This window comes from Miscanthus floridulus, chromosome 15 (assembly GCF_019320115.1).
Source record: "Miscanthus floridulus cultivar M001 chromosome 15, ASM1932011v1, whole genome shotgun sequence".
Lineage (NCBI taxonomy): Eukaryota > Viridiplantae > Streptophyta > Magnoliopsida > Poales > Poaceae > Miscanthus > Miscanthus floridulus.
The window spans coordinates 75,405,879-75,432,996 of NC_089594.1; the positions used below are offsets into that span (position 1 = coordinate 75,405,879).

Consider the following 27,118-nt stretch of genomic DNA (forward strand, 5'->3'; position numbering starts at 1 on the left):
AACTGTGTGTAAAATGCTAGTCCAAAGATGGCATTGTCTTCAGTTTAGCAAATCCCAATTTTGGCAAACAGTTCCGGGGGAGGAGCAAGTGTCGTTTGCGGCCTATTATAAATAATAAGTAAGGCAAAATAATTGCTGCTTGTTCTTCTAATTTTGTCACCAAATTTCTTTTGCTCAGATCTTTCAAATAACTGTGGTTACTGTTATGCTGTATTTAATCCCTGACGAGAAAACTCCAGACAAAAAGTAAGCGCAGCAACATCAGATTCTGACAAAATTCCTACATCGATGATACATGTACATTCAATATACAAGTTCCTTGTAACAACCAAAAAAAGGAGAGAACAAAATCAGCTCACCATTTACAAACTACATCAACGATTAGTACAAAATCAATCATATGCTCGGGGTCAGCTGAGCTTCCGCTACTTGTGGTGTCTGAGTGTCTAACTCGGGAAACTGGTCGATATCATGTCCTTCAACTGCATTTAGGTCCTCGTGCAGACCAATCGCAAACTCTTCAGGTCGATCTCCGTTGCTCACAAAGTAGTCAGCTATCTGAATTATCATCGCAAAAAAGAAAGCTATCTGCATTAGCAATTGAACTAACATTTATTTTCTTTTAGTCAACTATAATAAGCTTCTTATCAGCGACAAAGATGTGCTATAGAATGTTCTAAAAAGAGCAAAGGATATCTGAATTTTACATGGTTTGCGAGCGACATCCCGCTTAAAACAGCCGCTTCTATGCTTGAACCACTAAGCCAGTCACCGCAGATGCCTGCTCGCCCTAGGGGATCAAATATGCATGATACTCCTGGAGTGTTCATGGGTAGAGCTGCACCCCTGTGATTTCAACGATAATTCATACTCGTGTTTTAACTTAATGGAGAAGTAGAAGTATAAAAGATATAAGGAATGGCTTTGTTATACCATAACTGCACTCTTGTGTAAATTGGTTGCTGAAGAGGTCCTTTGGATAACCCTAAAGCATGTTCTACTACTCCAAGCATGTCTTCCTTCACCTTTTCTGCCGCAACTTTTGGGATATTTTCCTGAAATTAACAGCTTAACCCATTTGAGACGTCAACTGATAAAGCCGAAATAACTTGGAATCTATATTCTGTCTGTCAAGCAATCAATGCTGGGGGGGGGGGGGGGGGGGGGGGGGGGGGGGCGGGGATGCAACAAAATGATATGACAAGAAAAATTGAAAAAATTCAGCAAACAAGACCTGTGGGACTTTGTTTCTTTTTCCATAAGCAGCAGTACTGAAAAATGTCCAGCACTCAGGTGTGCCTGTCTGCATTGGAAAAAGTTTGCGGGTATTGTTGCCCATCCAAGAGAGAGAATCGACATCTCTCACAAATGCTCCTTCAAATGCTCCATGAGAATCAATACATGGAACTGGAAGAGGATCTTCAAATGCCGCAAGGAGTGCCCAGACAGAACTGAGCTCTAGTCTCTGATCATTGATTGAATGAAACATGGTAAGAAATAGGAATTAAAGGATATATGTCTCATGAGTTCAAAATTATTGCAATAGTAAAACCATGAAACCTTCATTTGTTTTGTTAGTAATGGCAATCTGATGTAGAGAGCAGACGGTTGGCACATTTCCCTGATCAATGTGTAACAGAAGGATCAGGTAGGAATATGATGTCATTTAGAATGATTGGGTGAATGTACAAATATGGACGTGTCGCCAAACAAAAGGTTATCATACCAATGTGATAATTAGGCAATATTTTTTTACCATTTGTGCTATTTTATTCAATAATGTAGGTCATCGAGGTTGCATAAAACATGTGGAGCTATAGAGAAAGAACATAATTGAAAAGTCTGAACTTCAGAAATTTACTGCCTAACTTCCAAAAACTGAGCAAAAATATGTAACTATGTTTTGCCTACAGAAACAGTATTTTCCCCATTAGAAAGGAGTTTGTACTGACTATTATGAGCTATCACAATGGCATCGTATTCACCACGAGGCTTTTCACTCTCAAACAAGCGCCACAAACCATTGAACGGCTCAAGTTTGCTTATCCAACAAGGCCTCAAAACTTTGATCATATCAGTCTGCAGAATGTAACATGCAACTCAGCAATTGGATTAACTTTCATCAGCCAAGTAAAGAACTGAATATAGAACTTAAAGGTTCAGCAAACCATTGAGATAATAACTTCATGGTACTTGGATTGAACTCTCAGAACAAAATCAGGAGATTTTTTTTTAATTTTAACATTTTTTCGAAACTAATTTTAAATCTAACACTCTCGGTTTTTTTAAAACTAACACTTTTGGCCACGCCTATTGCCCTGGCGCGGCCAAATGCCTATGCCGCGCCATGCATGGTGGCGCGGCATAGGGCTGACATGGCGGCGACCAGAAGCGCTGACCGCTGACGTGGCAGAGCTCTGCCGCGCCACCGATCTTGGCGCGGCAGAGCCGGGTATAACCTCCGCCGCGGCCCGCGTGCCCGAGCAGTCGCCGTTCTCCGAGCAGCGCAGCAAGGCAGCCTGGCCGCCGCACCCGCCTTTGCCCGCGCCTGCCCGCCGCTGTGCACGCCGTCTGTCGCGGCCGCGTCCGCCCACGCCAGCCAGCCTGCCCGCGCCAGCATGCTAGCCGCGTCCGCTCGCCCGCTCCAGCCAGGCAGCCAGGGGGTCGTCCAGTACAAGAAGGGGGTCGTCGTACTCCACATCAAGAAGGGGGATCAGCTGGTGCGGCGTGGAAGGGGCCATCCTGTTACAAAATGATAAACAAAGGGTTGGAGTATTCAAATTAACAATTTTTAGATTAACATTATGTAGCATTGCAAAATTTGAACTACTTGTTATGCAATACGAACACAATATGAAATCACTTGCTGTCTTCTATGCCGGCTAGCCTTGTGGCCAGATTGTTTGCAAACGGAGCAAAAATTCCTGCCACGGGTCTCGTTGAAGTCTCCCCCGCCGTACATGTCTTCGCCGTACCCTCTCATAGCGTCCATGTCCTCCTTCAGTCGCTTTTTCTTCCTCCTACCCTTCCCTACCTTCATTAGATCCGGATGCGGCACGTAGTCATAACCATTATAAGGTGGCCACTGTGTTGGGTCAAGGTATGGCTCGAAGCTCATCTCCCAAATACTAACGGTGTTCGAACGGAGATACAAGGATGACATATATGGCAGATCCTCATAGTTGTACCCGCGAACCCTGCAGGTCGTGATCATATGAGAGCAAGGGACATGCATCATCTGAGGGACGTTGCAACCGCACTCTACCTTTTCAAGATTAACTTGGTAGTTTATGAAAGGATCAAGATGCCCAAGAGGGGGGGTGAATTGGGCTAATTCTAAATTTTCTTTCAATAATTAAATCCTACGGTTAGCCCAATTAACCCCTTGTGCTTAGAAAAATGTTTCTATTAATCTAACGCACAAATGACTTGCAACATATGTTCCAAACTTACTCTAGCATGACAATTCTATGAATGTAAAAACAAGTATTGAATTGCTCAAAGTAAATGCTCAAAGTAAATAGAGAGAGAGGGGAACGCGGCGATGTTTTGCTGAGGTATCGGAGAGTCGCCACTCCCCACTAGTCCTCGTTGGAGCACCCGCGCAAGGGTGTAGCTCCCCCTTGATCCGCGCAAGGATCAAGTGCTCTCTACGGGTTAATTCTTCGACACTCCGTCACGGTGAATCACCCACAACCGCTCACAACTTGAGTTGGGTCACCCACAAGCTCCGTCGGGTGATCACCAAGCTCCCAATCACCACCAAGCCGTCTAGGTGATGACGATCACCAAGAGTAACAAGCACGGACTCTCACTTGACCACGGAAGCCTAATGAGAATGGTGGATGCACACTTTGCTACTCTTGATTCACTAATGAGGCTACTCTCTTGGATTCTCAAATCTCAATCACCTCACTAGGACCTTCCTCTTTTTGGCACTCATAAATGTGTTTCTCAGCTGTTGGAATGAGCAAAAGTGACTCCACACACGAGTGGAGCTTCTATTTATAACAAGGGCTGAAAAACGAACCGTTATGTGCCTCTGCGGGTTGACCGGACGCTCCGGTCAGTTCAACCCGCACACCAGTGTTTAAGTGTTGACTGGACGCTGGAAGCGTCCGATCATCACCGACCGGATGCGTCCGGTCGCATTTAACCCTCACTAGAACCTTACTGTACTCGACCGGACGCTGAACCCCTAGGGTCCGGTCAGTACTGACCGGACGCGTTCGGTCGCAGATTTTCTCTTTTGGAACCTTATTGGAGTCGATCGGACGCTGGACCTCAGCGTCCAGTCACTTGACCACTCAGCGTCCGGTCACGCCAGACGCAATCTCCTTGGTCAAATGAACTGACCAGACCCTACGGCCAGCGTCCGGTCGCACCGGAGCCAGCGTCCGGTCAGTACTTGACCCTCCATTCACTTCCAACTCTCGATCATATGTGAATGAAGTTTGCTCCAAAGGATCTTAGGCATATGTAGGAGCTACCTAGTGCTAGTTTTAACAAGTGTGTACCACACCTAACTCACTAGACTCACCTAGGTCAAGCTACCCATCCATACCCCCCTTAATAGTATGACCAAAGGAAAAACAAAGTCCTAAACTACTCTAAGTGTCTCTCTAACTCCAATCGACACTTAGAACTAGTCATCCTTAACCTTGTCGTCCATCCTTTGAAACCGAAATGAATTCCATCGTAGGGGCATGACCACCTCGATTGCCCAATTGATCTCCATTACTATGACCTAACTTAAATCGCCTCTACAAAACACACGTTAGTCATAGTAATCTTATATTGTCATTAATCACCGAAACCCAACTAGGGGCCTAGATGCTTTCAATCTCTCCCTTTTTGATGATTGATGACAATACCACCTCGAGTATGTGAAAGAGTTGATGTTTTTAACATGCTTGGATCATATAAGCTTTTGTCAATAAGAACAAGAGAGTTAGGCAAGCTTATATGACCCAAGCCAACATAATGTACTCAAAGGATATGAAATAAGTATGAGTACAAGTAATAAAGCTCGTTTGCATCGGAGTAAAACACGGAAGCAAAGACAAATGAGCATAACACAAGTGATATGACATATAAATAGTTATGAAGTAGAGAGCACACATGTCAAATATCACAATCATGTAGATATCACTATCACATAGATATAGTTTAATGCATGAAGGTAAACACACGAATGCATAATAGTAATAGTGTATCACACAAATAAAACTCCAAATGTATATAATAGACTAATAGCTAACTAGGCTCCCCCTAAAAGTCGCTCCCCCTGAGTCTACATACTCGAACCCTCTCCCCCTTTGTTGTCAAACACCAAAACCTAAGGGTCGGTCGGCAGGGCTACAGCGGACGAGCCGGGCGCTGAGGTACGAGGAGCAAGCTGGAACTGGGCGCCATCATCATCTGACCCTGAGCTCTATACTGACTGACCCTCTGTGGCTGGAAGCATCACTAAAGCGGTCTAGGTCTGAGCTAGGGCAGGTGCAGCCTGTGATGCTGCTAGTATGTCTGTCGTAGGATCTAAAGATGTGACAGAAGAAGGGAGCCTCTGAGTAGTCACGGTGACGGGAGCTGCTGTAGAAGGACCTGGGGCATGCATATGTGGCGGTGTAGGCATCCCTGTCAACTCACTAAAAGATGCTCCAAGACTCCTGGAGACTGATGTGTCAGGCACAAATAGCGAGGAGGACTGATTCGGTGTGAAGCCCGTCTAAAATGGTGTGAACTGCAAGGCTACCACTGGTGAGGATAACCACTAGGACACCTGTACTGTGGGAGAAGCAAACTGAGCTAGAGGCTGTCCCTGACTCTAAGGCCCACTAGGCTATACTACTGGAGTCGTCATAGTGGTAGCACACTGACCAATCTAGGGTGAAGGCTGTGGCTATGGGGCCCCAATAGCTGTCACTACACGCTGCATGAATCCCAAAAGCTGCTGCTACATGAGTAACTGCTGCTGCTGGAGGACCTGCTGCTGTCGCTGGAACTCATCCTAACGAGCCTGAAACTATGCAAAGTTGGCAGCGGTCTCCTGAGCCTGTCTAGCCTGATCCTGCTGCATCCGCTCAAGGATAGCAATCAAAGCAGGGTCTGTCTGCGGTGTAGGTGGAGCGGAGCTGGAACTGCCAGCCTCTGCATCATGTCTGCGTGGAGGCATCCGAGGAATAGGCTAGTAGTCATCGTCTGAGCTGTCACTAGGCTCGCTCACCTCCTGCTGTGCCTCAAGCTCCTCCTCAGTAGCTGCTATGCCTCTAATGATCTCATCCTACTGAGCTGCAGACTCTAGTATATCTAGATGACGGCAAGGCTGACTGGGTGCCTGTGGCATGCTATGCCTGATCCTCTATGCCATGTTATAAGCAGGAAACTCAGTGGTGGCACCTCTGTACTCTGCGACCATCTCTGGTGACCTAACTATCACTGCCTTAAGGATAATGAAAGTGATCCAGTGAGCATAGGGTAGCTGCCTACGACCCTTGAAGCCCTCAGCTATCGTGTCCTCCATCTCAGACAGAAGAAGATCCCAAACATCAAACATTGTCTACTGCATCAGGGCATTGAGAAGCCATAGCTAGATACGTGTTAGGCCCTCCTTATATCCCATCCTGGAAAGCAGTGTCCTCCTCATAATAGCCTCTAGAACTCGAGCAGTCGGAGTAAGATAACTGGGGTTCCTACATGAGCCCTCGCCAAAAGGCTCCTTGAAGCAGTGGCGAACCAAGTCTGTAGGGGGCACATTGCCACCATGAGGACGCCTGGGAGGCTCTGTCTGTCCATAACAGACCTCATGTAACCTGATAGGCTGCTCCTGTAGCCTCAGTATCTCCCTAACCCTCTGACTCGTCAGTCGGTAGTCTCTGCCTCTGAATGCAAAGTGAATATATCTATGGTGCGGGTCAATATAGAGAGAAGCATAGAACTGACGAACCCAAGATGGAACATATAATCCTGTCCGTCCAATTAAATCTGTCAACCCCGATAGATATGCAAGGTAGGGGCGAATATGCTCTCCAGCTGCTGCTGCTATAGCCTCAATGCTATAGACTCTCTGAGATCTAAAGACTGCTCCACTATTCAGATATGCATTGTAGAAATCTTCCTAGAGCGGTGTGTAGAATCCCTCAGATGCTCTCTCATCCCTCCTCGGAGGAAAACATACATCAAACTCTACAAACCTCAGTTGTTGAACCTGCTTGGCCGTGGCAGCCCTCAAGTCAAGGTGGGTCACTGGAGGCGGACCCTGTGGTCTAGGCGGTGGACGCGATCCCCTCCGTTGTGTCGGCGGCCTCGGTGAGACTAGAACACGGGTACGACCAGAGAGGCATAGCTATGGCTGGGGTGCCTGCTCAGCCTCCTTGGCCTACTGGCCCTCCTGAGTCTGCTTTGTTGGCTCTACTGGTGGGGGCTGCAGCTATGGCTCCTGCTGTGACTCCCCCTGAGGCTGAGGATCCACAATGGGAAGACGTCGTCTTGCCATCATGACAGTCCTAGGTGGACTACCATGAAGACTCTCAATACGCTCAAGTCTGCCCTACACCTCTGGTGACAGATGATCTGCAATAACAACTCCACTACGAGCTCCTCTTCTCTCGGCACGCTCTGTGGCCTCAGCGAATGCAGCTGCTCTGGCTGTCTCTGCATTAGGGTACTTGCGCTTCTTTGATGCAATCTTCTTCGTCGCCTTGCCTTTAAGACCTGTAGGCAGGCGAGGCGGAGGCCTCTGATCATCATCTCCTGGACCACCACCAACATTCTTGGTACGAGCCATCTGATCTGACTAGAACCACTGCCGCTGACAAGATCAACTGTCCACTGACACTTTCGAGGCTTGGCCTCGATCCGTACTCGCGAGTTTGGCTCCGAGTTAACTGTCAACTGCAACTGACACCTCAACGACACCGACTCGCTGCACGATGGAATAGATAGATATACGAATAAATACGATATTTCTAATAGATGCGAAACCCTAAGAGAGCAAGCAATGTAGGTATGAAATTGAAGCGACTGGCTTGCTACCTGATGAACCGACGATCCGAGAAGAGAAAAGCGCCACGCGGGGGAAACACCAAATCGGCTAGGGTTAGGTTCCGGCGATGAAAGATTCGATGGCCAAGAGATACAATGGAGGCTCTAGGGTTCAATGCGATGCTTGAAGTGGAGTAGCCTCAGCAACGCTAGGGCACACAGGGGCACAGCGGCGCTGGTAAGCGAGCAAGGCAGCGTGGCTGCTGTTGGCGGCGTGCGGGCACGGTAAGGACACGCGGCGGCGCGGATGATGCGCGGGAAAAACGGCGAGGCGGAGCTCGGGCGGCGCAGATGAGCGGGGCGGCACTAGAGCACAACGAGCGTGTGAGTTGGCGGTGGCGCTAGGGCACAGGACCATGCGGCTGCGGCGGCTCACGGCGGTGGCGCGTGGGCAAGCGGCGGCGCGGAGCTCGAGCGGGCGCGGCGGAGCTTGCTGTGCAGCGGCGATGTTGGCTAGGGCACGGTGCGGGGGTATGGCAAGGACTGAGCGGCCTTATATGGGTTCCCCGACGTGATGAAGTAAGAAACGGATTAAGAGATTGAGATCCACATGATTTCTACTGACCGGACGCTCCGGTGGTAGCGACTGGACTCTACCACCCAGCGTCTGGTCGATTTCAGAGATGTCCAAATCCTCCGGAATCATGACCGAACACGTCCGGTGGACACCGACCGGACGCAGCCAGAGTCCAGTCACCTAGCCTTCATCTTCTTCCCACGACCGGACGCTGAGATGTCTTCTGACCGGACGCTGGACTGCAGAGTCCGGTGCAGCGTCCGGTCACTCTTTTCCAGCAAATCTTCAATGTTCCTTTGCGCTGCCTGTTCCCAATCAAGTCCCAACTCAAATAAGATCCAAATAAACACCAATTGGGACTGATGTGAGTGATCGCTTTCAAACCCTCATATTTTTCAAAATATTTTGCCTTAGGCTATAATTCTTTTTAAGAAAATAGGCAATAAGAGGGCAAATGGAACAAAACGACAAAACAACATCCATGCATATGCAATACTTGTAAGTAAATCTAGTTGCTTGTCAAGTTTGATCCAAGGTTAAGCTTCTTCACATGCTTTTCGGTGGTTATCTTAACCATGTTAGACAAGCCCTATATGCATTTTCAAAAATTAATCATGTTGTATATTACAATGAATGCAAGGGACAACACAAGCTCATCTTTTAGTGAAATTACTAAAATCAAGTACATTGAGCTCATTCCGCAATCTACAAAATGTAGCCTCATCTAGCGGTTCAGTGAAGATATTCGCTAATTGATCTTTGGTTCTTACACCTTCTAGTGATATATCATTTTTAGCAACATGATCTCTTAGAAAGTGATGGCGGATATCTATGTGCTTGGTGCGAGAGTGTTGAACCGGATTATTTGCAAGTTTTACCGCACTTTCATTGTCGCACAAAAGAGGTACCTTTTCTAGAACTATACCATAGTCTAGCAAAGTTTGTTTCATGTATAATATTTGTGCACAACAAGCACCCGTGGCAATGTATTCCGCTTCGGCGGTGGACAAAGCCACACTATTTTGTTTCTTGGAGGACTAAGACACAAGTGATCTACCAAGCAAATGGCACCCTCCGGATGTGCTTTTTCTATCAACTTTGCAACCGGCATAATCCGAATCAGAATAGCCAACTAATTCAAATATAGCTCCTTTGGGATACCATAGGCCAATGCTTGGTGTGTGCTTAAGATACCTAAGGATTCTTTTTACGGCAATTAAATATGTTTCCTTAGGATTAGCTTGAAATCTAGCACACATACACACACTAAACATGATGTCGGGCCTAGATGCGGTTAAATATAACAAACTACCAATCATGGAACGGTAGAGAGTTTGATCAACTGGGTTACCTCCCTCATCTAGGTCGAGATGTCCATTGGTAGGCATTGGTGTCTTGATTGGCTTACATTCATCCATCTTGAATCTCTTGAGAAGATCTTTTGTGTATTTCTCTTGAGAGATGAAGATGCCTTCTTTCATTTGCTTGACTTGAAAACCAAAAAAGAATGTAAGCTCACCAATCATTGACATCTCAAACTCCTTTGACATCAATTCACCAAATTCTTTGCATGAGTCTTCATTTGATGATCCAAAGATGATATCATCAATATATACTTGATAAATGAAGATATGCCCATCAAGCTTCTTGGTGAATAGTGTGGTGTCAACCTTCCCAATGGTGAAGCCCTTCTCAATGAGGAAGTCCCAAAGGCGCTCATACCAAGCTCTTGGGGCTTGCTTAAGCCCATATAGTGCCTTGGACAACCTATAAACATGATTAGGATATCTAGGGTCTTCAAACCCGGGAGGTTGATCAACATAGACTAGTTCATTAATAAAGCTATTTAAAAAAGCACTTTTCACATCCATTTGATATAATTTCATTTCATGATGTGATGCATATGCAAGTAGGATACGGATGGCTTCTAATCTTGCAACCGGTGCAAAGGTCTCTCCAAAATCCAAACCTTCAACTTGGGAGAACCCCTTTGCAACTAGTCTTGCCTTGTTCCTCACAACAACACCTTGATCATCTTGCTTGTTGCGGAACACCCACTTTGTTCCAATGACTCTTGCACCTTTTGGTCGCTCTTCAAGAGTCCAAACTTCATTGCGAGTGAAGTTGTTCAACTCTTCATGCATGGCATTGATCCAATCCGGATCTTTAAGAGCTTCTTCTATCTTGGTAGGCTCATAGCAAGAGACAAAAGAGTGATGAGCAATAAATGAAGCAACTTTTTGAGATCGAGTTATTACACCCTTTGATGGACTCCCTATGATGAGATCTTGTGGATGATCTTGTAGGAGAGGTGTATTTCTTCTATTGACCACTTGAGGAGGAGGTTGTGGAGCATCAACATCTTGTGCTTGTACCACCATTTGTTCATGGGAGACATGAGTATCTTCATTTTCTACTCTCCCATCTTTTTCACTATCTTGTGGCACACTTGATGAAGAAGGTGGTTCAACCACTTGTACATCATCTTCATCATCTTTAGGCTTGATGTCTCCAACCGGAATGTTCTTCATAGCCTCCCTCAATGGTTCATCACCTACATCATCAAGATTCTCATGTGCTCCTTGGGAGCCATTAGATTCATCAAATTCCACATCATATATTTCTTCAACCAAGCCGGTGGCATGATTAAATACTCTATATGCTTTGGACTTTGATGAGTAACCAACAAGAAAACCAATATCACAACATCTTTAAAACTTCCCTAGGAATAGGTGGTTGGATGCATAGCATGCGGTGTTGATTGCTTCTGCCCATAGAGCTTCGAGGGTGTTGTACTCATCAAGCATTGTTCTTGCAAGAGTGATCAATGTTCAGTTCTTCCTCTCAACTACACCATTTTGTTGGGGAGTGTATGTTGCAGAGACCTCATGTTTGATTCCAACTTCATCACAATAGGCTTCTATGTTTGTGTTGTCAAATTCTTTCCCATTGTCACTTCTAATCTTTTTGAGCTTCACTTCAAATTCATTTTGAGCTCTCTTGGCAAACTTCTTGAAGCAAGATGCAACTTTGGATTTGTCATGAAGAAAGAATACCCATGTATACCTTGAATAGTCATCAACAATCACAAGACAATAAAGATTTCCTCCCAAACTCTTGTATGTTGTTGGTCCAAATAAATCCATGTGAAGGAGTTCTAGCACTCTGGTGGTTGACATGAAAGCTTTGGTTGGATGAGTATTTGCAACTTGCTTGCTGGCTTGACATGCACTACAAAGCTTGTCCTTCTCAAACTTCACATCCTTCAACCCTCTCACCAACTCATTCTTCATTAGCTTCTTGAGTGAGCTTATGCCAACATGAGCAAGTCTTCTATGCCATAGCCACCCAAGTGTTGTTTTGGTGAATAGGCAAGTCTTTAAGTTTGCATCTTCAGAGGTGAAGTCCACTAGATATAGGTTGTTGTATCTAAATCCTTTGAATATCACTTGATCATCATCCTTCTTAGATACAACAACTTCCTTCTCGGTAAACAAGCATTGGAAGCCAAGATCACACAATTGTCCAACGGATAGCAAGTTGAAACTCAATGAAGCAACATATAACACATTGGAGATGGAATGATCATTTGATATTGCCACTTTGCCCAATCCTTTAACCTTGCCCTTTGAGTTATCTCCAAATGTTATTCTCTCTTGTCCATCTACCTCTTCATCTAGTGAGGTGAACATACGAGGATCACCGGTCATATATTGAGTGCAACCACTATCAATAACCCAATGACTTCCACCAGTCTTGTAGTTCACCTACACACAAGAGATTCAAGCTTTAGGAACCCAAACTTGTTGAGGGCCCTTCACCTTTTCAACAAGTGACTTAGCCACCCAAATCTTCTTAGGCCTATTCTTATTAGGAGGTCCTAAGAACATGACTTTCATCTTTCCACTAAAATCCTTTCTAAGCATGTAGTGAGCATTGAAGGCAAAGGGTCTAGCATGCTTGGGCAAGGGTTGTGGCAGTGGAGTTTGGCACTCATGAGCAAAGTGGCCTTCTTGTCCATACTCAAAACATCTCTTTGGTTTTGGCTTTGGCTTTGATTGTTGTTGTTGAACTTGAGCCTTCTTCTTCTCTACACTTGCCACATATCCAATGCCACTTCTATCCATCTTCATGATGGTGTTTATGAGTAGCTCACTTTGGAGATGCTTGCCTCTTGCAAACTTGCTCAATCCCATCTTGAGATGCTCTTTCTCCATCTTGAGCTTCTTGTTCTCTTCCTTGAGAACATCATTGTTCTTCTCTTCCTTGAGCTTCTTGTTCTCTTCTTTGAGCTTCTCATTCTCAAGGATCAACTCTTCATCGTGATCAAGAGTTTCTAGCACAATGGTGTTGTGGCTTTTCATCTCTTCAAGATCTTTAATGAGCTTTTCATTTGCATTCTTGAGCTTGACATATTCATCATAGTCATTGCACTCAACCACTTTCTTGCCTTTGCCACTAGATCCTTGCTCAATGCTCTCATCAATTAAATTATCACATGATGTAGCTATATCAATCTTAACAACATGGTTAGTAGCATCATGTGGCTCATTTGGTAAAAATTCTTGAGCAATAACAAGAGTATCATAATTGATCTTTAGAGTTGTATATTCATCTTTTAGCTTGTTGTGGCTAGTGATGAGCTCATTGTGCACCCACTCAAGTTTATCATGTTTATCTTTAAGCTCTTTCTTAGAAGATCTGAGCTCCTTGAGTTTGGATGATATAGCATCATTTGTTTCTTTAAGCTCAACATTAGCCTTTTCCAATGTATCGCATTTTGCTAAGAGTGAATCATTTTTAGCATCAAGCTTTTCATTTTTAGCTCTACTCTTTCTAATGATCTTAGTGTATTGTCTTAGTATTTTGACAAGATCATCATATGAAGGTGAATCATCATCATCGCTATCGCTATCATCATCACTAGCTTGCTCATCATCACTACTATCATCATTATTAGTTACCTTGTGTTCACCTTTGGCCATAAGGCATAGGTGTGTAGAGGATGATGGCGATGGTGGCTATGAAGATGAAAGATCAATAGCAATGGTGGCCACCTTCTCATTTTCACTATCATCATCGGATGATCCACTAGATGAATCAATGTCCGTGAGCCAATCACCGACGATGTAGGCCTTTCCACTCTTCTTCTTCTTGTGGAAGTCCCTCTTTTTGCCATCTCTCTTCTTGTATGGCTTGTTCTTCTTCTTCTCTTCTTCTTCTTCATTGCTTGAGTCATCTTTCTTACCCTTGACCTTGTTCTTGAACTTATCTTTCTTGGGCTTTGTACATTGGTGTGCTAGATGACCAAGTTCACCGCAATTGAAGCAATCCATTTCGGGCATTGGCTTCCTTCTAGAGCTTGTGAAGAACTTCTTCTTCTTGCCATCAAACTTGATGCCACTCTTGTTTAGCTTCTTTAGCATCTTGGCGGCTTTTCTCACCATGAGAGCAAGATTTTCATCATCATCTTCTTCATCACTTGAGCTCTCATACTCAAGTCTTGCTTTGCCCTTCTCTTGGCTAGCTTTGAATGCTAAGTCCTTCTCTTCCTTCTTGGTAGAGGATGAGCCATCTTGTGGTGTGATGTGCATGTACATCTCATGAGCATTGATCTTTCCCAAGATTTGTGTCGGTGTAGCGGTGGAAAGATCACCTTGGTGTAGCATGATCACAATATGCCCATATTTGTCAATGGGGAGGACACTCAAGATCTTTCTCACAACATCGGATGGTGACATTTGAGTAAGTCGAAGCCCATTGACTTTCTCTATAAGAACATTCAAACATGAATATATCTCATTAGCACATTCTTTGGGAAGCATCTCAAAAGAATTTAGCTTTTTAATTACAGGATGATAGCGTTCCTCACGCTCACTCTTGATTCCCTCATGGAGCGCACAAATGTCCGACCATAGTGCATGGGCGTCTTTGTGGTTCCTTACACGGTTGAACACATCTTTGCAAAGGCCTCTAAAGATAGTGTTTCGAGCCTTTGCATTCCACTTTTCATAATTAACCTCATCGCCTTGTAAGTGTGTAGCATCCTGAGGTTTTGGGAAGCCTTGTGAGGCGGCTCTAAGTATACCAACATCTAGAGCTTCTAAGTATGCCTCCATGCGGATTTTCCAATATGGAAAGTCATCTCCCTCAAAGATAGGAGGAGGTCCATCCCCGTGAGACATCTTGCTCTAAGCGATTAAGCTTAAAAATATGAGCACGAGGCTCCGATACCAATTGAAAGGATCAAGATGCAAAAGAGGGGGGGGGGGGGTAAATTGGGTTAATTCTAAATTTTCTTTCAATAATTAAATCCTACGGTTAGCCCAATTAACCCCTTGTGCCTAGAAAAGTGTTTCTATTAATCTAACGCACAAATGACTTGCAACCTATGTTCCAAACTTACTCTAGCATGGCAATTCTATGAATGTAAAAACAAGTATTGAATTGCTAAAAGTAAATGCTCAAAGTAACTAGAGAGAGAGGAACGCGGCGATGTTTTGCCGAGGTATCGGAGAGTCGCCACTCCCCACTAGTCCTCGTTGGAGCACCCACGCAAGGGTGTAGCTCCCCCTTGATCTGCGCAAGGATTAAGTGCTATCTATGGGTTGATTCTTCGACACTCCATCATGGTGAATCACCCACAACCACTCACAACTTGAGTTGGGTCACCCATAAGCTCCGCTGGGTGATCACCAAGCTCCCAATCACCACCAAGCTGTCTAGGTGATGGCGATCACCAAGAGTAACAAGCATGAACTCTCACTTGACCACACGAAGCCTAATGAGAATGATGGATGCACACTTTGCTACTCTTGATTCACTAATGAGGCTACTCTCTTGGATTCTCAAATCTCAATCACCTCACTAGGACCTTGCTCTTCTTGGCACTCACAAACGTGTTTCTCAGCTGTTGGATTGAGCAAAAGTGACTCCACACATGAGTGGAGCTTCTATTTATAACAAGGACTAAAAAACAAACCGTTATGTGCCTCTGTGGGGTGACCGGATGCTCCGGTCATGTTGACCGGACGCTCCGGTCAGTTCAACCCGGACACCAGTGTTTAAGTGTTGACCGGACACAGGAAGCGTCCGATCATCGCTGACCGGACGCGTCTAGTCGCATTTAACCCTCACTGGAACCTTACTGTACTCGACCGGACGCTGAACCCCCAGGGTCCGGTCAGTACTGACCGGACGCGTCCGGTCGCAGATTTTCTCTTTTGGAACCTTACTAGAGTCGATCGGACGCTGGACCTCAGTGTCCGGTCACTTGACCACTCAGCATCCGGTCACGCCAGACGCAATCTCCTTGGTCAAATGAACTGACCGGACCCTGCGGCTAGCGTCCAATCGCACCGGAGCCAGCGTCCGGTCAGTACTTGACCCTCCATTCACTTCCAACTCTCGATCATATGTGAATGAAGTTTGCTCCAAAGGATCTTAGGCATATGTAGGAGCAACCTAGTGCTAGTTTTAACAAGTGTGCACCACACCTAACTCACTAGACTCACCTAGGTCAAGCTATCCGTCCATACCCCCCTTAATAGTATGGCCAAAGGAAAAACAAAGTCTTAAACTACTCTAAGTGTCTCTCCAACTCCAATCGACACTTAGAACTAGTCATCCTTAACCTTGTCGTCCATCCTTTGAAACCGAAATGATTTCCATCGTAGGGGCATGACCACCTGATTGCCCAATTGATCTCCATTACCATGACCTAACTTAAATCGCCTCTGCAAAACACACGTTAGTCATAATAATCTTGTATTGTCATTAATCACCGAAACCCAACTAGGGGCCTAGATGCTTTCAGTTTCGTCCACCATAATTTTCGCCGCCCAGGCTTGTGCCACCCTTGCCCCATACACTAAAGATATGGCGGCGGGGTCCACACGGCTCGGTAGTGTGCTACTTGGCCAATTCCTTAGCCTCCTTCAAATGTTCAGCTCCAGCCTTGCCAAAACACCCTACTCAGCTATATTCCTCTGCGCAAGCTCCCACCTCTTCACAAAATATTTGTTGCACTTATGAAAGGAGAACTCAACAATTCTAGACACAGGCAACGATCGAACTCCGGTGAATACACGGTTGAAGGACTCCGAGGAGTTAGTGGTCATGATGCCATACCTGAAACCCCCCTTGTCATATGCTAACGCCCACTGAGCCTTCTGTTCCATCTGTGCCTCTAACCAAGTCTTTCCTGTTGCATTTACCATCTTATCTAGTTCTCTCTTTGTCTCCTTGAACTGGTTCTCTGTACGTACATAACATAGAGCCTTTACCTTGTCACATACCTTCTGCTTCCGCTGACGCCGCCAGAAATTAGCGGCAAAGTGTCTCATGCACCATCTATGTATTAGAGGTAGGAACCCATCTATATGCTTAGCTACAGCATTAAGAAGCCCTACGTGATGGTCGGAGATCAAACATATAGTGCGAGTTGGGCCAAGCACTTGTACACGTAGAAGCCACATGAACCATGACCACGATTCATTGTTCTCTCCCTCTACCAAAGCAAATGCCATGGGTACTATCTGGTCCTCAGGATCAACAGTAGCAGCCATCATCAAGGTGCCCCTATACTTTCCTGTCAGGAAAGTGCCATCAACAAGTATGACTGGCCGACAAAACTGGAATGCATGTTCTGTTTGCGCAAACGGCCATAACACATGATAGAGAACATGCCTCAATGGGTCCCAAAAAAACATCCCTCCGGTGTCCACAAACCATTTCAAGCCAGGGTTGTAATAATGCATTGCACATAAGATGCGGGGCACCCTATTGTATGCTTCCTCCCAAGTACCCCATTGAATTGCCAGAGCAATTTGCTTAGCACGCTAAGCCTTTCCGTATGTCACATCGTACCTAATGAATCTAGATATGGACTATTGTAAAGAAGACACCGAGATGTCGTTATTGTCATCGAGCCCCAATATACGATGGGCAAGGTAACGTGCAGTGAGCGGCTGATGATTTTCCTTCCCCCCATTGTCTAGGCAAGTGTGGGGTTCAACAACTTTAGTTATCCTCCACTTGCCATCACTCTATCTCCTTCATGCATTTAACCTCCACAGACAACCGTTTTTGCATATCAAGTGGTACCTCAACTCCTGGTCCGAATGAGTGACGGTGTACGGTCTATGGTGGTACACAACATAGTCCTGAAGGAAGAGTTTCATCTCTAACATTGTGTTGAATATCATCCCCTTCCTAAGGGTTTCTATCTCATGGTTATACAATGAATTCCTACACATCTAGAGACCGGTATCACAAACTGCCATATCCGTCATGCTGATATCCCTATAGTTTGGAATGCCCCTAAAAGGTATGTTCTTGGACCTTAGTTGCTCAAGCTCAGTCACTGTGTAAGATGGTGGTGGAACATACTGCTGTGCTTCGCTAATTCTGGCCCATGAATCATAGGGGATATCATCTGTAGCCAAATCTGTGACTAGTCTACCCTGAGCATGGACACCTTGCAAAACCTCAGTTGGTACTGGTAATGGCATAGTATGTACCAGTACTAGCATGGCATCAACCGTTGTTGCCATAGCATCTATACCTCCTTGGTCATCATCAGAATCATCGGAATCACTGCTAACTACATCATCAATCCTGTCATTCTCCTCCTGCTCCTCCTCTTCCCGTTCGAACTCATTCACATCGAAGTCATTGCTTATATTACCTACTGCAGTTGAATGAGACTGCTCCTACGTCAACTGACCATCCAAATCCATGTTATCCTGAGTTGCTTCCCCTTCGACCCCTAATTCTTTTTCATTGCCTCCAAAACCATCAATGGATGGGCTGTCCTGAACACCATGCATCCTGTACCCATTCTCCACCACTACCTCAGCCATGGGCACATTGGAACCTTGGAGAACACTAGTATAGCGAGACCAGTGAGCAGGGTCGCGCAAGGGCATGAGGACATAGTGTGCCCTAGTCTTCCCAGTATCAAACCTCCCCTTTAGTGTGAAATCACCGCCAAACTTTATATTCAAACGGACACAAAGGTCGTTGAAGCTAGGAGGTTCATCAAACCATTCCAATTCTTCTTCCATATCCTCAAACATACCATCCTCTCTCCTAACACTTCCTCCATACAAAACTCTAACACAACAATCCATCTGTAGAAGCATTTCAAGAAACTTCATTAAGTCGTCGAAATCATCGTACGTAATGTCCATACTAACATTAATATATTTTCTAACTATAACTATACTAACTAATCAAATATTAACATCTATACAAGGCATACTATAGCTATACTAACTAAACTACCTAACTTTACTACCTATACTAACTTATTATATTACGTATACTGACTAAACTAACTAACTTTACTAACTATACTAACTATACTTTAATAATTTTACTAACTTTATTAACTGTGCTAACTATATTAGTGGAGTACCTCGTTGTAGCGCGCAAGACCGGGCCAGGAGGCGCGGGCGCAGGGCAGCTACCGCGGCGGGCAGGCACGGGCGAAGGCGGGCGCGGCGGCCAGGCTGCCTTGCTGCGCTGCTCAGAGAACGGCGACTGCTCGAGCACGCGGGCCGCGGTGGAGGTTATACCCGGCTCTGCCGCACCATGGATCAGGGCACGGCACTGCCACGCCAAGATCGGTGGCGCGGCAGAGCCCTGCCACGTCAGCGGTAAGCGCTTCTGGTCACCGGCACGTCAGCCCTCTACCGCGCCACCATGCATGGCACGACATAGGCATTTGGCCGTGCCAAGGCAATAGGCGCGGCCAAATGTGTTAGTTTTAAAAAAACCGAGAGTGTTAGATTTAAAATTAGTTTCAAAAAAGTGTTAAAATTAAAAAAAATTCAATTAGGACAAATCTCTAGAGCAGGATATGTTGTGGAATGTTTGGTGAATTCATGGTGATGTGCAAGTAACTGGATAGCAATGAATATGGATGACTTCATACTACTACACAACACTTCCATGGAGCTTGAATAAGGTGGAATAAATCAGATATACCTCAGGCAACATTGCATCTGCAAGTGGGCGCATCCCATTCACCCCGATGTACCTTGGTGTCAACGAAGGTATGGGCCTGAAACGGCCACCGGCTTCGAGCTCACCAACCAAGCCACTCCACTCATGGATCAGCCCTCTGTCGAGCCACTCATCGACCAGCCTCTGGAACCTCTTGTCGCTCGCGGTGAAGAACTATGCCACGTGGTTGAACACCAGCTTCTCGCCACCGTCGACGAACCTAGTCGCCTCCTGCCCCCTAGGCCATGCATCCCCTGCATCAGCAGTGAGCCTGTGCGGTAAGCCTCCCTCCTGTGCTAGTGGATGGTGGGGATGCAGGGGAGGGGAGGAAAGGTGAGCATCACGAACCGTGTCAAAGACTATGGAGCGGACGCCGCGGGCGGCGAGGGCAAACACGTAGGAGAGGCTGGAAGCGCCGCCTTCGATGACGGCGACGGTGGGGTCGGCAGGGATGGGGGGGGGGTGGAGAACATGACCTGCTCCTAGTGGAAACTCTTCTTGATTGCCGAACGCCGCGAGAACCCGGGCTTGCCGCGCCGCCCCCGCCAAGGGGCCGCCCTCGGCGAAGTTGCACCTCCGCTACTGGAGACGGCCACCACCATGCCGAGGTGGGCCCTCGGGAGCGCGGCGGCGATGCAAGGCGGCGGCATCACACTGCTCGATGAAATGCGGGAGCGCTGTTGCGCGAACGGTGAACCGGACCATTATCTGTTTATTACGGGGCTGGATTTCTCCTCTTCTTCAATGACAGATTACAGTGGATGACGTGAACCATCCGATTGTAATCTAACGGTCTAAAACAGATGAACCAATATTATCTGTTTTGAAAAAGTCCATTTTGGTCCTCCAATTATGGCTGCAGTTTGTTTCTAGCCCTCTAACTCGAAAATCAGACACGCGCAATCTCTTAACTCTCTAAACCACTTAAAATTGACCCTGGACCCGGCGCGACGACGGTTTCCGCCTAGTCAACCCACCATGACCGCTGTATCGGCCCATCTACTTGTCTCGTGGCCCAACTATTCCCGCACTTCCCTTGTCTCATGGCCGAACTACTCTCGCACTCCTCTCTCACGCTCTCGTTCCTTCCCCAACCCTAAACCCTAACCCCCGATGGCGGCGACGGCGACGGCGGCGACGACGATGACGGCGGCGACCACGACGACGGTAGAGGGTGCTGGTGCGGGTGCGGCGCAGGTGCTCCATTGTTGAGGGTGCTAGGGTTGCAGGTCGACATCAGATGCGGGGCTAGGTGGTCCCCGTGCTGCGCCAAGGGCCAGGTTGTTGTTCTTTGGAATTCCTTGTTCTTTAGTTTGAATCGAAGCATTTTTTTATGGAATGGAAGTTTCTTTTTAGGGTTAAGGTGGTTGAAGTCATTTGTACCATTAGCCGACGTGGTATATGATTAGTTTAGGAATTCCGTTTGTTTAAGCAGACTTCGTGTGTTGTGTAATTATTTATGCGGTTGCAAGTTTGATGTTAATTATCTTCCTATTGCGGGTAATGTAGGACATTTTATGCACCATGGACCCTCTGGATACTCTTCCTATTCGGTTTCATTATGGAGGAGAATTCTTGAGAAGAGGAAATAATGTGTATTACTTGGAAGAACAAGTTGAGGTGTCATATATTGACCGTGATAAAGTCTCTCTCCCTGAGATTATGGGTCACCTTAATGATCATTGCACTGTTGAAGAAGGAGCATTGTTGCACTGGCTTGTTCCTGGAAGGCAGCTTTCTAATGGCCTACGTGTTCTTATGGATGATCAGGCTTGCATTGAAATGGCAAACAACACTGAGGAAGGAGATGTAGCAGAGATATATGTTGAAGGACATGCAGTTGATGATGAAGAGGAAGAGGATGATGAGGACAACAACTTTGAAGATGAGATTGAAGGTGAGCAAGAAGAACATGATGACAGTGAGTTTGAAGGTGGATATGAGGAACTGACAGATCCAGGTGAAGATGTCTTGGTTGCTCATAATAATAAGAATGAAAGTAGGGAAGATGTAGAGAAACAGATCAAATTGTAAGGAAGTGGTACAACCCTAGCAAGATGGACAAGGGGAAGCAGGTGGTTGATGACTAAGGGAGTCAGCCAGTTGATAGTCAACAAAATATTTCAAGTGTTTTGAATGACAAAGAAAATTTAGAGGACAACAGTGATAGTGAGTTTTTGCTTGGAGATGATAATTCATCTAAGAAAGGTGAAGAAGTTGTACATATTCAAAAGAAGTTCAAGGAATTCAAGAAGAGCATGAAGAGTGGATAATCGATTCAAAGATAGCAAAATACATCTTCAATTCAATACATCTTCCATACTTCTACACCACAAACTAACAACCATCCAACTACTACCATTGTCTTCAATCACAACTAAAAAAGCAAGAAACATCTACTTCCTAAAAATTATAGCAAGCACTAGAATCACACGGGCCACCAATACAAACTTCAACAAACCTAGTTCCTTCTCTACCATCCTGCATTTCAACTGAACATCTTCTGTGCTAGCTGTTTGCACCGTTGCTGCCACATCATCTATGCCTGCAAATCCTATTTCCACCATGACTCTTTCTTGCTGCCTTGATGCTTCTGCATCAACGAATGTTGCATCAACTAATGCCAGATCCATGTGGCCATTTCCCTGTCTGTTAGCCGTCCTCATTGCTCACACTTGGTCATGGATCTCAATAAGAACGGGTACAAGGTGCTCTGGGGTTGGTGGATCAATCCAACGAAAAAATTGACATGGCCGCATATTGCTCTGCAACCGTGATTACAACCGAAACCAAGACAACTTCAATCATGACATCCAACAAAGAACCAAACCCTAAACAAGTCATCGATCAAACTCACCTGAGATCCGAAGCAATTGTAGAACCTGCGGCCCGGATTATCATTGGTCCACGATGTCCACTTTGCCGCCTTCGCTCCGCAATAGCAAATCACAGGCGGCCAATAATCAAGAGGGCATCAGCAACACTGCAAGGGGGACGACCGAAAGCCACCACGGTCAGGCCTTCCTCCTCCCCTCCAGCTACTCGCGCTGCTCGAGCTCGCCATGCTGTCGATCCGCACCCGCACCAGCACCCTCCGTCGTCACCGTCGCCGTCGCCGCCGTCGGGGGTTAGGGTTCGGGGTTGGGGAAGGAGCGAGAGCGTGAGAAAGGAGTGCGGGAGTAGTTGGGCCGCGAAACAAGTAGATGGGCCGATACAACGGTCGTGGTGGGTTGACTGGGTGGAAACCGCCGTCGCGCCGGGTCCAGGGCCAATTTTAAATGATTTAGATAGTTAAGAGACTGCGCATATCTGGTTTTCGAGTTAGAGGGCTAGAAATAAACTGCAGCCATAGTTGGAGGAACACAAATGGACTTTTTCCTATCTGTTTTTGCTAGCTCTCTTTGCCTCTCTGGTCCTGTCGGTGCCACCTAGTTCAAATTCTCATCAATTCCATTTGGATGCTTATTTCTTCTAAACTAATATAAAAATTCACATAGTTTCTCTTAGTTTGTTTTTACAATGTCAAATCTTTCTTCCTCTTCCTGACATGTTCCATCATTGTACTCGCTTCATCATAAAGAGCATGATTCTCGCTTTCCGAGAAATCAAATATTTTTAACTTTGATCAAATATATATATAAATATTAATATTTATGGTGTATAATTATTATTTGATAAATCACTAAATGTATTTTATAATAAATTTATTTAAAAATACAAATATTACTAATACTTTGTATAAATCTATTCAAATGAAAAAAAATTGACCAAGGATGAACCATGTAGCGACACTTTGTTTTGGAAGGAGTACTCTTTGCCTCCAGAGCTGCCATCGTCATATTCCCCGTGGAACCTAGGGAACTGATGTGTTTTGATTGTTTTTTGTACTAGATTCGTTATGTGTGGCACCGTGGCAGTGGCAGTGACACTATTGCCACTCGTGCTTATCACTGTAATTTTTGTAAGGCTCTAAAGAAACCCGTTTGCCTAGAAGTTATTTGAGATGTGGATATTAATTTTAGTTTCTCTAACATAAAACAAGCTAGTATTTTTCTGAAATATATTTTTCTGAAATATAACGCTCGGTGTCAGATTGATTAATGGGGAGACGCCAATTCTTTGCCTTTCCAATTCAAGGGAGTGTTCGGCTGCCATTATAAACCGGTTTTTAAGATATGGTGTAGTATTTCTCTCTCTCAACAAATCAGCATAAGCGACTCTACGAGCAGCTAAACAGTGACTTCTTCCCCTTTTCTATACCTTAGTGTAAAATCGTGTGATGATTTGAACGACAAAGCATAACAGAGATTATACTGTAGCAGCTGACAAACTAAGCTCAATTAATAAGCAAAGAAATGCTTAGCCGTTGGGTTTTGGTTTTCATTCATAACCTAACCCGGAGTGACATGCTTCAACAATCACGATCATCATTACAGCTATAAGCCGAAGATCCAGCGGCCCAGGGCCACGGGCGCCGGCTCCTCCTCGCCGCCCTCAGCTCGGCGCGACGCGTCCGTGTCCCAGGGCTCGTCGCGCCGGTTGCCCTGGCTCCAGCGCCAGCTCCACCGCCCGGAGAGAGACGCCGACGCCGACTTGGCCACCGCCGTGGCCTCCGGATCCCACTGCGTCGGGTCGTCGTCGGGCCGGCGGTCAAGGCTCAGCCGCCGGGAGAGGGACGTTGCCGAGGCGGCGACGCGGTCGAGGTACTCGCCTAGCCACCCGCGGGACCCCACCGCCTCCGCCAGAGCTTCGCCGGGGGCCGCCGCCGCCGCCGTCCTAGGCCTCGCCGCCATGGGGCGGACGACGCGGGACACGATGGCCTCGACCTCCTCATCGACGCGGTAGTCGAAGAAGCCGCCGTGCGAGTAGGTGCAGCGCCGCTTGTCGCCGCCCGCGGCGGAGGAGCGGCGGTTGCTGACGCTACCGAGCTCGACGCGGAAGCTCTTCCTGCTGCGGCTGTTCGCCCGCGTGCCGAGTGGCTCCTGGTTTTGGTCCCCCGCGGCCGTGGCGGTGGTGGCGACGGGGAGGGGCGGGAGCGGCGGGGACGAGACGGCGCTGCAGCAGATCGGGCAGACCGGGTTGGTGCGGAGCCACGCGTCGATGCAGGCGGTGTGGAATGCGTGGCGGCACGCCGGGAGGAGCCGCAGCTCGGCGCTGGCGTCGAACGGGGAGTGGCAGATGGCGCAGTTCGGGGAGTTCTTCGGCAGCGCTGCCAGCGCCGACGCCATGGTGAACAAGGGCAGCGACGCGATGAGGTGCTCCGTGTCGGTGTCGGCGTCCGTGCCTGCCTCCGGCTGCTCCGCCTGCTCCCTCACTGGATGCACCTCCTCTACCTCCTCCTCCTCCTCCACTGCAACGGCGATCATCCTCGCCGGCCCCGCCTCCTGCCTCCCCGCCGTGCCGGCGTCCGCCCGATCATCCCTCTCCGCCGGGATGCCCGGCCGCCTCGCCGCCTCCCCCGCGTCGTGGATGCGCATGCGACGACGACGACGATGCGGCCCACCAGCGGAGGAGGCAGCGGAGCAGCAGGATCGCGGCGACGGCAACCACCAGCAAGGCCAAGACGATGAGCAGCGTGGACTTGAGCGAAGGCGCCGCCGTAAGGAACGGTCGCGCGGGCGGCGACGCCATTGTGCCGAGAACGAATTGGCGGAAGCGAATGGAAAAGGAATGCCAGTAGGGACTTAAATTTCACACGCCGTGGCTTGAGCCCACCGCCCCGGGGCCGCCGTGGCACATTTGGTTTGGAATTGGAAAGCAGAATTTCAGATTCCATCGGGAATTATCTGCTGCTAATATAGCACAAATTAGTTGAGTTAATTCAGGTGGTTCATGTATTGTTTCCCATCAAAATGCTCCTTCAAATACAGCAAGGAGTGCCTACACAAAAGTACTGTGAGTTCTAGTCTTAGATCATGGAAGGTGTGTAAAACTCGGCAAGGAATTGGAGGAAATGGCTACAGTCCACACCCCCTGATTTTGGGACTCGTGCAATAGAACCTTCATCTGTCTTGTCAGTCATCAACTCATTGTAAACCCACTGGGTTGGTTCGCTGAAAAGTCAGGTTAAAAAAATACCATTCGCTGATTTGTTGTGAGAGAAAAATATTGTACTATAACTTAAAAGGTTAACTGAACAGGGCAAATGTGTTTCATAAGTAGACAGATAAGATCACTGTAAACTAATCCTATCCCAACTGATTTATAAACTGATATTTAGTACAAGAACCAATCTCCTGTAGAAAAGCCAAACGCAATATTTTTTTCAGGATTGGCAGCAAAAAAAAGGTACACTGTCATGTGTAGCCGTCTGATGTGATAAATCAAAGATGACTGATGCCCTATGTAGTACTCCGTCCATCCTAAACGTTAGTTGTAAAGGTGGCAATGGACCTCGATCCCCGATTTTCTGCAGGAAATTATCCTATTAGGGGACGGCGATGAGATCAATTGAGCCCATGGGGATTTAAATGGTAGGAAATTAGTCCCCGTTGGGTCTGGCGGGTATGGGGATGGGATCAGTCCTCCCGTTCCCGATCCCCGCAAACCCGATCGGCTAAAAATATACAGTGTCGCAGTCGCAGGCATAATATCCACATCAATTCAACTCCTAAAAATTTGTGAGGCTAAAGAGCAGATTAGACAGTGGGCTGTTTGTGGCAATCCTATTATAGAGCAAATGTCATTTGAAATGATAGAGAAATTTGATAAGTACTAGAAGGAGATTCAAGGAACAATGGGCTTGGCCACTATTCTTGATCCTCGGTTTTAGACTGATTTCTTGATTGGGTTTCTTGAGACCCTTACTGGTCAGTCACATTTAGAGTGTTTAGAGAAAGTTAGTGAGGTGAAAATCTCTCTATATGAATTGATGAAGGATTATGAAGTGGAAGAGGATGAAGATAACACAAAATCAACAGCTGCTTCACTTGTAAATTCAGGTGTTCTATCTACAATTAGTGCACGAGTTGCTAGTAGGAGACCAACAACAGTAAGATTCAAATCTGAGCTAGATAGGTACTTGGATGATGAGTTGGTCCCAATCAACACTGAAAACTTCAATATTCTTGATTGGTGGAAGGTGGCTGGGACGCGTTAACCTACATTGAGGAAGATTGCAAGAGATATTTATGCTATTCCAGTTACTATAGTTGCATCTGAATCTGCTTTTAGCACAAGTGGAAGGGTCCTTAGTGAGCATCGCAGCCGGCTCACTTCAGAGATATTGGAGGCCTTAATGTGTTCACAAGATTGGCTTCAAAACAAATACAAAGGTTTATAAGTTGTTCTAATTATATATCATTATGAACACATTTTTCTATTATCATGATTGCTAATTCATGTTTTGTAATTATTTTTTAGGTGACAATGAAGAAACAACCACCTTTTGGACTTGTCTTCAAGAGATACAAGATGGAATGGAGGTATTATTTGAAAATTGTTAATTGACAATGCATTGTAACTCTCTTTGTTGCCACAAAATTGAGGATTTATATATCTATTGACTATTGTTGCTTGCTGTATGCAGGGACTTGCACTCCTGTGAGT

At 46.4% G+C, this 27,118-nt stretch overlaps 1 protein-coding gene and 1 pseudogene across 1 annotated transcript; both read right to left on the reverse strand.

Annotated features, from left to right (window-relative positions):
* Window positions 1–396: 396 nt before the first annotated feature.
* On the reverse strand, window positions 397–20,220 carry LOC136506414 (uncharacterized; annotated as a pseudogene).
* A 3,786-nt stretch (window positions 20,221–24,006) lies between these two features.
* Window positions 24,007–25,047, reverse strand: LOC136507682 (E3 ubiquitin-protein ligase ATL4-like). The gene is made up of 2 exons (XM_066502333.1): window positions 24,240–25,047; window positions 24,007–24,152 (listed from the first exon to the last, which is right to left on the reverse strand). Exons 1-2 carry the CDS (start codon window positions 25,045–25,047, stop codon window positions 24,007–24,009), a joined length of 954 nt encoding a protein of 317 aa, XP_066358430.1.
* Window positions 25,048–27,118: the final 2,071 nt, after the last annotated feature.